Below are 14,345 nucleotides of genomic sequence, written 5' to 3'. Positions count from 1 at the left end.
AGCAAGTTTGGCTCCTTTGACTTTCCGACTTGAACTCCTTGCACATTTCATATTTTGCTTTGTTTTCCCAAGCTACCCTTTGAAAACTTCTGTTAAGCTCTTTCTTGATTTCTTTGGTTTCTTGGCGTTCTAGTGTTCAATTAATATTTGGGAACTTTAATGCCTGGCTTATGTTGTTGTTGTTGTTATGAGTCATAGAATCACCCTATGAACAACAGTTGTGAACCTTGCCCTATCCCACATTACATTCGTGATTTCTGTCATGCTCAAACTCGTTGTGATAGTAACTTTGTACATAAAAAGTGCTTTTTAAGTATTAGTCACTATTAGTGAGGCTACTTTCAAATTATTGTCCCTGATGTTATCTTAGAAATTCCTCCTTGTGGAGGAAAGTTTTGCTATACAAAACTGATTATATAAAGGTTGAATCAATCCATGCTTTTGAGTACTAAGTGTAGCTGACTCAGTCAAGAATCTTCTCACAGGAATAAAATGACACAATCCAAATTGTTCACTGAAGAAAAATATTAAAATTAGTAAAATTTTAAAGCTAGTAGAATGCTTAAAACTATTATGTATGTTGCACATTTGCTTGGTCAGGAATCTTGTTGTCATGTGCCACCCAGTCGATTCTGACTCATCAAAAATAATAAAGAATTTACTTTAATATTCGAAGCTTTAAAAGCTATTATAAAGTGAAAAATGGAGTAGAAAAGCTAAGTTATAAATATAATCATTGCATTAAGAATTTATACATTAATTTTATAACAGATCTGTTAATTAGGAAAAGGAAAGTTTAAAAAATTAATGAAAAACATCATTCCCCTTTGGACAAATTTCTAAACAAACTATTTCCAAATAGAAAACAAACTGTTTCCAAATAGAAATTTGTTTACAGGAACATTGAGCAACTGTGAGTGGGTGGGGAATGAAGTGCCTTTGATATCTTAGTATACACTCGGGGAAGTAAACCTAGAATCATTGAAACAGCTGCAATGAAAACTGAAACTCAAATGAAACATGACAATACTTGTAATGAGTAAGAGAAGTAGTACTTCTAGCTGTGATTATTTATCATAATTTGATCAGTAATCCTGTGTAAAGGAGTTCTATTGGCTTAGTGGTAAGGAATTGCACTGCCAACCCAAAGCCATGAAATTCACGTACACCAGCACCTTCCAAAGACAAAGATGGACAATTCCCTCCTGTGTGTCTTAGAGCCTCTGTAAACTTGGTGAAGAGTCAACTATGAGTCAGGTCCAACTTGATGATACATACAACAACAACCACCATCCTGCATATTTTCTATCTTTGTAAACACTTGATATCCTAGAGAACTAGTTGGAAAAGTCAAGTGGTTACAGGATTTCTCTGTCCTTTACATATGTCCCTGCACAAATGCTTAGTGTCAGAAGGAATAATAAAAGGAATTCTTTTGGTCAACAATACCATTACTTTTCTTTATTATAAATATTCAGGGCTTAACATTGTCTTATTAATTCATAGACCAGGTATTGGATGTGTCGATTGGGCTATGTTACTCTTTTCCCACTCTTTCCCCTTTTTATTTGAGATGGAAGAAGAATATATCTTATATGTAGATTATTTACAAATGAACTGCTTCTCATAAAAACTCATTGCCATCTAGTTGTAACTGGCTCATAGCTGACCCTTCATTGTTTTTTGAAGGTTGTAATTCACGAGGGAGAAAATCGCTCAACTTTCTTTCTTGGAGTTGCTAGTGCATTCAAAACAAACTACAAAGACATGTGGTCTTTGGGTTATCATCACAACTCTGCTTATATTATACCATAGAGCTCCCTTTAGCTGCTTCAGTCATCAAACAACTTCCAGCTCAACTTGAACTTCTTGAAATTGAATCATCAGTGGAAGCTTTGCCTAGGAGAGCAGTATTTTCCAGGACTGCACTTAGTGCTCTTCTAAACTCCAGTTATACCAACACTTTGTTTCTCTCTCTACTCTGCCACACTCAACATTTTGCTTTCCTCCAGCATTTGGGAGCCTTTCTATCTCACAATCCTTGTGCTAGTTGCTCCCTTATTTTGTAATATTCCTTTTTAGGTGTCCACATAGCTTAACATACTCAACTTCTTAGGCGTTATTACTTTATCATGTTCTGAATGAAATTTATATGAATAATTTCATATAAACTGATTCCTTTGAGATGTAAGTTGTAAATATTCCAAATACCTAACTTCTCCAAGCTACTGTACCATTTCATTGTCTCTACCATCAACCGTTCTATAAGGTTGAAGATGCCATAAAATGGTGGCTGCAGGTTGTGGTTTAGAAACAACTAAATTCTACTAAATGTGGTGTCCAGAGGAGAAGGAATGGAACCTTGCAAAGCAGATTCCTTTGTAGGTGATCTCAGGGCTAGAAAACACATCTTCAAGAGGGCCAAGGTGGTGACTTTGGTCATATCTTCCAATGAGGTGGGAATTCAAGCTAATCTTGCCTCATTAACACAACAAACAACTCTTTCCAGAAAGGTGTTTGCAAGCATAAATAAGCTAGAGTTTACAGTATTTTGCTCATAGTTGACTATGTTTCCAAGGACCGTATTATTTAATTCATAGCACCATATCTAGCCTACCCTGAATGTTTAAAATTGCACAGTTTAACTCCTCACCTTTTTTATTTATTTATTTATTTAGGTGTGAACAGCTAACTTTATGCTACAAGCAATGGAGACTTCATGGAAGTTTTTAAAAGAACATCTTTTTTTCTCTTCAAACTTTTAAAACATATATACATTATATAAAATGGAAAAGCAGAGAACACAAAAGCCACCCATAATCATCTTGATGATTAGTTTACATCCTTTTACATTTTAGGTATACATAAGACAACCAAGCATACGTTTTTATCTGGTTGAGGCCAATCATTATGCATTCATGCTTTTCACGCATCTCAAGGATTTATAAATTCGAAGTTCCAAAGCCATGCATGTTTTGACAACAATGAAAACACTTTACTGATTCAGTTAGGAAGTATAAGAAAGCAGTCAGCCATTCTTGGGGACAAAAATTTTATTAAGACAAAAATTGGTGCACGCCTCTAGATATTGGCAGATCCCCCTTCTTCATAACATACTTATTATGCTTATTGTTTATTGCCTTTCTTTCCTCCTCTCAAACCCTAGAAATTAAGGAATGAATTTTGTTTTACTTACTGTTTTTTTGTCCTTCAGTACAATGTGCAGTAGTAATAATCAATTAATAATTAATGTTTAAATATTTAAATTAATCTGATTGCTCAGGTTGTGTGTCAACTTGCTGGGCCTTAACTCACTGGGTGGCAGTTATGTGATTAGCATGATGAAATTTGTTTTGAGCAGAAAATTAGTTGAAAGAAAGCCTCCTCGAGGGGTGTGACCTACATCTATTGATCTATCTTTTTTTAAAAAACAAAACAAAATACAACAAAGAACAACCTGGTAAAATTGTATCTGGTTCTCATCATCTGATTTCTAATTTTCAGTACTGAAAATTCTGAATCTAAGGTGGGCAGCTGAAGACAACAGCTTTCACATGCCCGATCTGCCAAAAGCCCTCATTGGGCCAAAGGCAGCTCCTAGGCTTGAGATGCTGGGCCTGGCAGGCCCTAAGTGACCTGACCAAGGGCCAGCCCCATGCTTCATCCACCACCCCTGCCCCTAGAATTCCACAGCCAGTGAACCACCTTAGCCCTGTCCCTTCTCATACAAACCAACAATATCTTTTTTACTTGCCTTTGGGAAAAACGAGGCAACCCACTACATGCTTTGTGTCCCTGACCTCTGAGGGTCCCTGAGTACAAATCATCTTGTACAATCCCATCCCTACCTATAGATTTTCCAGCCTAAATCCTGTCAGCGCACAAATAAAATTTTAATTAATTTAGGGCGTTGGGGAAGGTGAGGCTATGGCTGTGCTTTTCTCCACACGGGCCCCATACTGCCTTCAGGGCATAGGCTCAGACCAGGCTCAGGATTCCCTCACTGTCCGTGGAGAAGGTTGCTCACTCCACTCAACTGCACTGTACTTTTTAAGCTGTGGAGTCTGTACTAAAGGACACATTTGTACACTTTTCTCAAACTGCGTCCTAAACAGGAAGGGGAGGAGGAATATGAAACACCGTTCCCTTTTCTGTCTTGTCTCTGCCCCACTTCATTCCTCCTGCTGTAGATTTCTCTACTTGTCTTGCATCTTTGATAACTTGGGAGTTGCAACCAACTAAAAGCAAAAAAATAAATGAATTTGAAATAGAAAAAAAAGAAAGAAGCCAGTATCTTGCCATACTGCCTGATAATCTTAGAATCTGTCAGATTCTGCAGCCCATGAGTCATCAGCCTAGTGTTTCTCCTGTTGACCTTGAATTTGTCAGCTATGCAATTTTTTAAAGAGAAGCCTCCAGGATCACATCTGACCCATCGACTTGGAACTTACTAGGCTCTACAATTGCATGAGCGACTTCCCTGAGATAAATCAATCTCTTTGCATCTGTCCCCTCATGTATGTTCTCTCTGTATTTCACTGATTTTGCTTCTCTGACAAGATCTAGTCTGAGACATTGAAATAATCATCTATCTATAAAATGTACTTGTTTTTTGTCCATTAAAAATTTCTGGAGCATGGTTTGTTTGTTGTGTTTTTTGGTTTTTTTTTTTGGTCTTAAAATGTGAATTAGAGAGATATAAAGTGCACAATCCTAAAAAAGAAACTATTTTAAGGAGCTATTTAGATAAATAAGAGGTATATAATAATGAGAGATTGATTCCCTTAAAATAAACCTTTCTCTATGCACTTATTTAATGCTATAGGTATATTTTTAATAACATATTCAGTGTTTCTAATACTCCCTTAATGTTTATATAAAGACTTCTCAATACAATATCTTCTTCATAAATTACATCTTTTGTTGTTATGTAAAATTTATTACTTGATTTAAATTTTGAACATTAAATACCATCTTGCAGGCTATTGAAGAAGTTCCTCTTCATTTTGATCATTGTAATTTTTACTTTCATTAATATATTGCTCTGTGTTCTCATAAATTGCATAAAATTGAGAGTTTGCTCTTAACTCAATCTAATGTTGAATTTTAAGGAGATAATTTAATTCCATTCTGTTTAATATCTGATAAAGTATTATTTTCATGAAGGAGTTGAAAAACAAATTCAAGCCATGGGTGGCAATAGTTAAGGATACCTTGGGTAGAATGTTGAATGATCCAGGATGTATCAAAAGAAGATGGAAGGAGTACACAGAGTCACTGTATCAGAAGAAATTGGCTGCACAGAGGAATTTCATGAAATAACATAATGAGCAAGAGCCTATGGTGATGAAGGAAGAAGTTCAAGTTGCTCTGAAGGAATTGTCAAAAAACAAGGCTCCAGGAGTTGACAGCATACCAATTGATTTATTTCAACAAACAGACGCTGCCCTGGATGTGCTTACTAAGTTGTGCCAGGAAAACTGGATGACAGCCAGCTGGACAACTGACTGGAAAAGGTCGATATTTGTTCCCATTCCAAAGAAAGGTGACTCAACAGTGTGGAAATTATTGAACAATATCATTGATATCACATGCAAGCAAGATTCTGCTGAAAATTACCCAAAAACGTTTGGAACAATATGTCAACAGAGAACTGCCAGATGTGCAGGCTGGATTTAGAAGAGGTACTAGGGATATTATAGGCTAATGTTAGATGGATCTTGGCAGAAAGCAGAGAATACCAGAAGAATGTCTATCTGTGCTTCATTGACTATGCAAAGGCTTTTGATTGTGTGGATCACAACAAGCTATGGCTGACTCTGAGAAGAATGGGAATCCCAGAACATTTGATTGTGCTAATGTGAAACCTATATTTGGACCAAGAGGCAGTCATCAGAACAGAGCAAGGAGACACTGGATGGTTCAAAATCAAGAAAGGTGTCCATCAGTATGCAGAACAGATCTCCGAGACTCTGGGCTGTACGAGGAGGAATGTGGCATCAGGATTGGTGGAAGAATCATCAACAACCTGAGTTATGCAGATGACACAACCCTGCTTGCTGAAACTGAGGGGGACCTGAAGTACTTGCTGCAGAAGGTCAAGGATTGCAGTCTTCAATATGGATTGAAGCTCAATATCAAGAAAACAGATTCTCGCCACTGGGCCAGTGGACGGTGAAGAGATTGAGATAGTTAACAGTTGTAGTTTGCTTGGTTCCACAGTCAATACTCTTGGGAACAGCAGCCAGGAAATCAGGAGATGAATTGCATTGGGAAAGTCAGCTGTGAGGGACCTCTCAAGAGTACTGAAGAGCAACGGCGTCAGCCTGGAGGCTAAGGTACATCTGATCCCAGGCTATAGTCTTTGCAATTATGTGCTATGCATCAGAGAGTTGGACAGTGAATAGGGATGATATAAGAATTGATGCCTTTGAGTTGTGGTGCTGGAGAAGAGTGTTAAATATACCATGGACTGCTAGGAGAACAAACGGGTTTTTCATGGAGAGGGTGAAGCCAGAAGGTTCCCTCGAGTCAAGGATTCTGAAGCTTTGTCTGACATACTTTGGGCATGTTGGAAGGAGAGACTGGTCCTTAGAGAGCAACATCATGTTTGGGAAAGTGGAGGGATGGCGTAGCAGAGGAAGACCCTTGATGAGATGGATCGATTCTGTGAGTGGAGTGGTGGGAATGAATGTGTTTGAGACAGCAAGGTTGGCACAGGATAGAACGGCATTTACGGTGCTTGTACACAGGGTCGCTATGAGTCACAAACGACTGGATGGCACATAACAACAACAACAATTATTTTCATTTTGTTGTTGGTAATTACCATCCTGCTAATTCTAATTCATAGCACAAAAGGTTAAAAACTTGACTACTATCCAAAAGGTTGATGTTTCAAACTTATGCAGAGGCACTCAAAAAATACGCTGCTCCCAAAAAGGTCAAAACTTTCTTATGTAGTTCTAACCTACACTCGTGGGTAGCCATGATTTCTGATTTACTGCATGTAAATTATTTTTTTCTTGTTACTGTAGAAGCATTATAGTATAGTACTAAAAGTATAAAACTTCTTTGGTTTAAATTTTAGCTCTACCACTTGCAAAATGAGCTCTTTATATCTCTTGTTTAAATTGTCTATTCTATAAAATGTGTAGTGTTTTACTCTTGCCAAGAGGGAATGAGCATTTTTTTTTTCACTTTACTTGTCTTCTACTGTAAAAATGCAGCATTTTACTTTCATAGTAGTTATTAAAATTGACTTTGCCAGACTGAAAAAGATCAGTGTGATTAGAGTAAGGAAGTGAAAGAAGGTCTATTTGGAGAAGTAGACAGGGTCTGCTTCATGTAATAACATCTGCATCAGAGTAAAGCACACATTTTCCATTTAAAGGGTTGTTGTTGTTGTTGTTATGTGCCATCAAGTTGGCTGTGACTCATAGCAACCCTTTGTACAACAGCCCTAAATCCTGATATATCCCTTGCCAATCTTATTGTCTCCAAGACACTATCCCAGTAACTGAATCAATCCATCTCATTGAGGATCTTCTTTTGCACTGTCCCTCCATGTCCCCCTCCAGGGAACAATCCCACCTTGCAACATGACCAAAGTATATCAGATGAAGCTTCAGAATCCTTGCCTCCAAGGAACAACCTGGCTTCACCCTCTCCAGGATGAATCTGTTCATTTCCTTAGCAGTCCATGGTACATTCAATACTCTTCTCTGGCATCATAGCTCAAAGGCATCAATTCTATTTCCATCTTCCCTAGTCATTGTCCAACTTTCAGATGCATAGCAAGTGATTGCAATGACCGTGGTCTGTATCAGGCACACCTTAGTCTCCAGAGTTCTTCAATACTTTGGAGAGGTCGCTGAAAGCAGACTTTCCCATCGCAATACATTTTTTAATTTTCTGGCTGCTGGTGCCAAGAGTGTTGACTGTGGAGCCAAGCAAACTAAAGTTGTGAACAATCTCAATCTCTTCACTATCTATCCTGATGCTGCCAATTGGCCCAGTGTTGAGAATTCTTGTCTTCTTGATACTGATCCTCAATCTATACTGAAGGCTGCAGTCCTAGACCCCCTACAGCAAACACTTCAGGTCCTCCTCATTTTCAGCAAGCATGGTTGTGTCATCAGCATAACACAGATTGTTGATGGCTCTTCCACCAAACATGACACCACACTTCTCCTCACAGAGCCCAGCCTCCTGGATAATCTGCATTTAGGTTGAAAAGGTATGGAGACAGGACACATCCCTGGCATACACTCTTCCCAGTTTTGAATCATGCAGTGTTTCCTTGCTCTGTTCTGATGACAGCCTCCTGGTCATGTATATTTTTGCATTAGCACAATCAAGTGTTCTGGGGGTGGAAGAAGGTGGTGGGCATATAATGGATATAGGAAGTATGAATAAGGAAGAAATAAAAAATAAAATTGATCTCTGACCCATATCAAAGCAACTGAATACCACTGGCACCATAACTTAATTCTGGGTGACTGGATGAGATTGTTGGAACTGGGTGACTTAGTACATGTTGGTACCATCACTTAGATCTGTGTGACTTGGTGAAATTAATTGTGTGAACATTGCAAGGGTGTTGAGAATCATGATGGAGAGTTGGAAATGTTTCAAAATATCATATGAAAAAACTCTTATTACTGTTGTACCAGCAGTCAAGAAATCAAAAGATGAATTGCTTTGGGAAATTCTGCTGTGAGGAACCTTTCCAAAATGCTAAAGAGCAGTAATGTGTCTAGAGACTAAGGTATGACTGATCCAGGTCAGAATCTTCACAGATACTTGTTATGTGTCAAAGAGCTGGACAATGACTAAGGACAACAGAAGAAGAATTGATGACATTAAGTTGTGTTGCTGGAGAAGAGTATAGAACATAACATGGACAACCAGGAAAACAAATAGGTCTGTCTTAGAGAGGGTGAAAACCAAGACTCTCCTTGAAGATTGGGATTTTGAAGCTACATATCACATACTTTGAGCATGTGGCCTTCTGACCAGTCCTTGGAGAAGGACAGCATACTTACAAGGGTGGAGGGACAGTGCAGGAAAGGAAGACCCAGATGAAACAGTTTGACATGGTAACTGAAGCAGTGGGATTAGATATGTAAGAGTCAACAAAAATAACAACAATTACTGTTGGAACAAATTACCTCCAATTTTGTGGCTTGCAAATTATACAAATGTTTTCTTTTCTCTTACTAATTAGCATTCAAGTAAACATCTTAAGAATATATTTGAAAATATTTTTCTAATATTTTCAGGGAAAAGGAACATGTTCACACTGAAATATTATTGTTCTACTTGCCAAAGAAACATCTTGTAATAACACATACCAGAACTAACTTACCAACACACTAAAATAGTCCATAGCTGATATTTATTTTTTTTTCTTAGTCAGGGATTAATGTTATACGTTGTGTTGCTGGCATTGTCCTGAAAGAAAACTCTAAGGCAAACACTTGTGTGGAGATAATTTGTTTTGGCAGTGACCCCCAAAAGCAGGAGTCGACTAGGGAGATTGTGACACGGAAGGGAAAAATAAATCTAAGGCCCTCTATGGGAGTTTCATTTCAAAAAGCTTCATGAGCAGTATTTAGAATGCCTCCCAAAATTCTCTGACCAAGGCAGGAACATACATTCCATGGTTTCAGTTTGTTATTGGCTGAAGTTTATGCATTAACCCTATAGTTTCTTGCTGCATTTGCACAGAAGATAAGCTAGCTTTCAGGAAGACCTTCAGGAATGGACCCAGCGTAGAAACCCTTAGTGATGCACCTGGATAGAGATGTTACCTATTGGGGAATGCATTAGATTATTCACTATATAGGAAGATTCGGGATACTTTTCTTTGGTTGAAACAGTGGAAATGTTCACTCAATAAACAGCTCTGTTCCAACAAGTCTTCTTTCTTATTTTTTTTTTAATCTTAGCATTAAGAGCTTTTAGAAGACGTCTAGTCGCATGGCATGGTGTATTCTGAAAGTGCATATTCATCTGAAAGAAAGTAAAAGTAATTGTTACTGGAAATAATCTCATAATATTAAGAGGAACCAGAAACTAAAACCTCTAAGTCTGTGCTGTTTCAAATTCCTTTACTTTTACTTTTCAAATATATTTTATATTACTTTGACTTATAGCACTTTTCATGCACTCATAAGTAGTTATTCTCTGTATTTCAGGTCTGATATTTTGTATATAATGTATATTAAAATTCAGTAGAGGTTAGAACCATATTTTCATAAAAGCTTTAACAATAGTGAAAACTTCGTTTAATCAACCAAGTCTTCAACATAAGGTAAAGATGTACTTGCTAAATACTTAGGTACCCAAAGTTTGTAAACTAGTATTTAGCAGATAAATATTCATCTGCCTTTTTTGTAACCTGAATTGTTAATTCAGAATTGTTAATCTGCCTTGAAATAGTTAACTTGCCATTTTCATATTTTGTTATTGATCTTTATCTCGTTTTTAAAAATATATAATATATCTATTTTAAAAACCCAGATTGTCACAGTTGGGCAAATCTTGATTTTAAGTAAAAACATTCCATTTATAGCCCTGGTTCTCTGAGAACCTGGTTTGAGTTAGCAAACCTTAACGTTCCTTAATGCTTGGCTAAATCAACTATAAAAAACAGAGTAAAAAATTTATGAAACTAAAGCAAAACAGAAATTCCAAATTATGCGACAGAATAGCTTTACTTCTAAAAAATGTGTTTTATATTTAGAAGTCACCCTACTGAACAACATGTGGATGGATAGATTATCACTAATAGGTAAAAAAGGTGCCTAAAGGAGTCTTTTGAAGGATGGGAGTCAAAAAAGGTGACTCAGCTAAAAGCTAGCTAAAGTCCAGTCAAGTCTGTCATCCAAGAGGCTTTAGATAGAGATGGCAGCTTTGCTTCTTCCAGTCAGCTGATGTATCTACCAGCTGACTATGGGTGCAAAAGCAATATGAACAGAAATCAGCAGCGAGCCTTACTTATTCATATAATCGGGTGAAATAATAAATGGATGTAGTTTTTAAAACTCCTCATTAAAATATTTTTACTAAGATAACCCTATCACCTTTGAATATATGTAAATTTCTCCCTCTGTTCAAATGGATATATAGTTCCTGCACCACTGTGGGATTGCAGCTCAGCTTCTTGCCACTCAGCCACCAGTGCTCCATATAAAACAAAATCAGCAAATGTGTATGTTGACACAAAGTAGTACAAAAGTGGGGGCTGCATTTCTGACCAATGCAATTCATTGCCATCACTTGTCTGTCATTGGAGGTTTCTGTGCTGCTATGTGGCTGAACCTATTTCATGAATCTCTCATACTAAGAGAGACACGCAAGGAAGGGCTTGGCAATCTTCTTACAAAAGACCAGGCAGTGTAAACCCCATGAACCAACTACAGTGCAAGCACACTGTGCCTGAAGATGCCATGAATCTGTGCTGATACCATGACTAAAATTATTAACAGTGGTGTGGAGTGGAGGGTGCAGGAACTATATATCCATTTGAACAGAGGGAGAAATTTACATATATTCAAAGGTGATAGGGTTATCTTAGTAAAAATATTTTAATGAGGAGTTTTAAAAACTACACTGGTAACCTCAGGCAAAATGGGCTTGGATTGTAGTGGGTTCCCTGGGTTTACATTGGCTGGTCTTTTGTAATTAGATTGCCAGGCCCTTCCTTCCTTGTCTCTCTTAGTTTGAGAGCTTCACTGAAATCCGTTCAGCCACATAGCAGCACAGAAACCTCCAATGACGGACAAGTGATGGCAATGAGTTGCATTTGTCAGAAATGCAGCCCCCACTTTTGTACTACTTTGTGTCATCATACACATTTGCTGATTTTGTTTAATAGGGAGCACTGGTGGCTGAGTGGCAAGAAGCTGAGCTGCAATCCTACAGACGTGCAGTTTGGGTAAAATCTGGTATTTGGGGAGGAAGGAATTGTGCTGCCAACACAAAGGTACACAGTTTGAATCCACCAGCTACTCCATAGGAGAAAGATGATCTGTCTCCTGCCTCTGAAAATGGAGGATCAGCAATAGGTCAGTTCCGATTTGACATCATGACAACAAACAATAACTTCTAAGTCTCAAAATGGAAACTGCTCAGGCAGTGCTTCCCGAAGTCATGTAGTTTGAATCTACCAGATGCTCCACAGAGAAAAAGGATAGGTAATCTCTTCTCTGTGTAATTTAACATCTCTGAAAACCTACTATGGGTCACCTGTGAGTCTATTCTGACTTGATGGTACACAACAGCAAACTTTATTTTACTTAAATCTACAATTACTGTCTTACTTTAAATGAAGATTTTAGTGACAGGACTAGTTATAAGACATCACAGTCATGCTCTTATGAAACACACTCAATATCTGTCACAACTTTGAAAAAATTTGCTTTAGGCATTACTGAATGTCGTCAAATAAGAGAAACAATTATTATTACTTTTTTTCAAAACCAGCAGAGACAAAGAAAATTTTGTATATGTTAAATTTAACATGGAAGGTAATAGGGCACAAAAAGCTCTGGAAAGAACTCCGGTGGCTTGAGCTGAAAAGGAATTGCACTGCCAACCCAAAGAAAATTACATGGGCTTCTCAGCTGAAATATATGAGCAGTCTCCTCCTTCACAATTTATTGCCTCTGAAAACTCTGTAGGGTCAGCTGTGAGACACTTCCCATTTGTCAGGACACAACAACAAAACCAGCAGCCCTGGTCTATCAGGAGTTGCACTGTTAACCTAAATATGTCACCTCTCTAGGGGTTCAGATCCACCATGGACTATGTAGAAAAAAGATGGGCTGTCTCTTCTCATTCAGTTTACAACCTCTAAAAATTCCCTTGGAAGGTCAGCTATAAATCAGTTCGGTCTCTGTGGCAATAAGAGAAAATTAATTCAAATTCTTACCAGTTTCATAGTAATCATAGAGCTGAATGGATGCTGGCTTGATGTTTGAGACAATTACATCTTGTTCAATGGAGAATGAGAACTGAATATCCTTTCGTAAAGCCTGAGGAGTAGGAGTGGAGGAGTTGGGGGGGGGAGGGGCGGGGGGTGAGGAAGAAACTAGTTAGATAGATTAGAGTTTATTTCCTGAATTTGTCTTCATTTCAGATATTGAGAATTATTTTAACAATGTAGTTTTCTGTATTTGGGTCCTTAAAAAGAAATTTAAAAACTAAGAAAGAACACAACCCTGATTTTAAGTCTTAGAAATGCACATCTCAGTTGCCTGTGGAAGAAGCTCCCACACACATGCATTGAATAGCAGCAGTAAACTTACGTTCTCCAGAAAGAAAATTACATGGGAGGCTTTGGTGTCTACTCGTTGTACTTTTCCCTCAATCTGAAGCTAAAACGAAGGGGGAAAAAGAAACTGAAAATTAAAACATATCAACACAAATATCTGATTATTCAAAAAGATAAAAATAATTGTCTTGAATTTGATGGTCCCCTTCCATCTTTATAAACTCCTGTAATATTCTCCTAGAACCTCAGCAATAAATATTCATTTTTGAGATTAATTCATTCAACATTTCTTTTGAGAAATCTGTCTATACAATACAATACTATAATATAGTATATAATACTATATACTGTACAAGACAAACAATACTCATTTGTAAACTCTCAATAAATAAAGCACATAAAAGAATTAATAAATATCAACTCACCCACCTGCTTTATTTTTTGTAATTTTTTCCTTGACAATGTGAGGATATAAAAAAATTTGAGAATCTCAAGAGTATTGTACTACCAGATACATATAAAATTTAATTTCATTCTTAAAATTTCATTCTTTGAAAATAGAAAATGAGTGCGTTTTTCTTCAACTTTTAGCCAAGGAAGTATATAAGGCCAAACAGATTAAGATACATTCTAAGGTATTATAATGGATTTTTTTTTTACCTTCTTAAGAGATGACTTATCAGGCACAAAGCCTGAAAGCATCTTCACATCAATGATGACTATATTGGAAGTGTCTCGTCTTCCATAATAACTATAAATAAAAACACAAAATATAAACGTTAAATAACTTTTGGTCATTATTTAAGAAAAATACAAATATATATATATATACAGAAAAAGCTAGTTAGAGTACAAATTTGAATAGGATTTGGCATTTTGCCATATTCCTGAAGTTTAAAATTGAACAAATGAAGTCACTATAGTTAAAAACTGCATGAGAAAATTTAATACATGCTTTTCTTTTTTATTCCCCACCATATTTTCACAATACCTCAAAGTCTCAGATTTCAATGTAAAAAGTGAATCATCATTCAGTAATTTTTATTTGTAGTATTTTCTTAAA

At 37.0% G+C, this 14,345-nt stretch overlaps 1 protein-coding gene across 1 annotated transcript in view; it reads right to left on the bottom strand.

Annotated features, from left to right (window-relative positions):
* Nucleotides 1-4,196: 4,196 nt before the first annotated feature.
* The window catches only part of LOC102853315 (ovostatin-like), a 112,699-nt gene continuing 102,550 nt past the window's right edge, over nucleotides 4,197-14,345 (bottom strand). Inside the window, exons 32-34 of the mRNA XM_006901757.1 lie at nucleotides 13,943-14,033; nucleotides 13,317-13,385; nucleotides 4,197-4,238 (exon numbers count right to left, since the gene is read on the bottom strand). Coding sequence (XP_006901819.1) covers nucleotides 4,197-4,238; nucleotides 13,317-13,385; nucleotides 13,943-14,033 — 202 coding nt within the window. The remainder of the gene's footprint in view (nucleotides 4,239-13,316; nucleotides 13,386-13,942; nucleotides 14,034-14,345) is intronic.

This window comes from Elephantulus edwardii, unplaced genomic scaffold (genome assembly GCF_000299155.1).
Source record: "Elephantulus edwardii isolate Elephantulus edwardi_28Jun2011 unplaced genomic scaffold, EleEdw1.0 scaffold00342, whole genome shotgun sequence".
Classification (NCBI taxonomy): Eukaryota; Metazoa; Chordata; class Mammalia; order Macroscelidea; family Macroscelididae; genus Elephantulus; species Elephantulus edwardii.
This window is presented reverse-complemented; position numbering and strand designations above follow the sequence as displayed.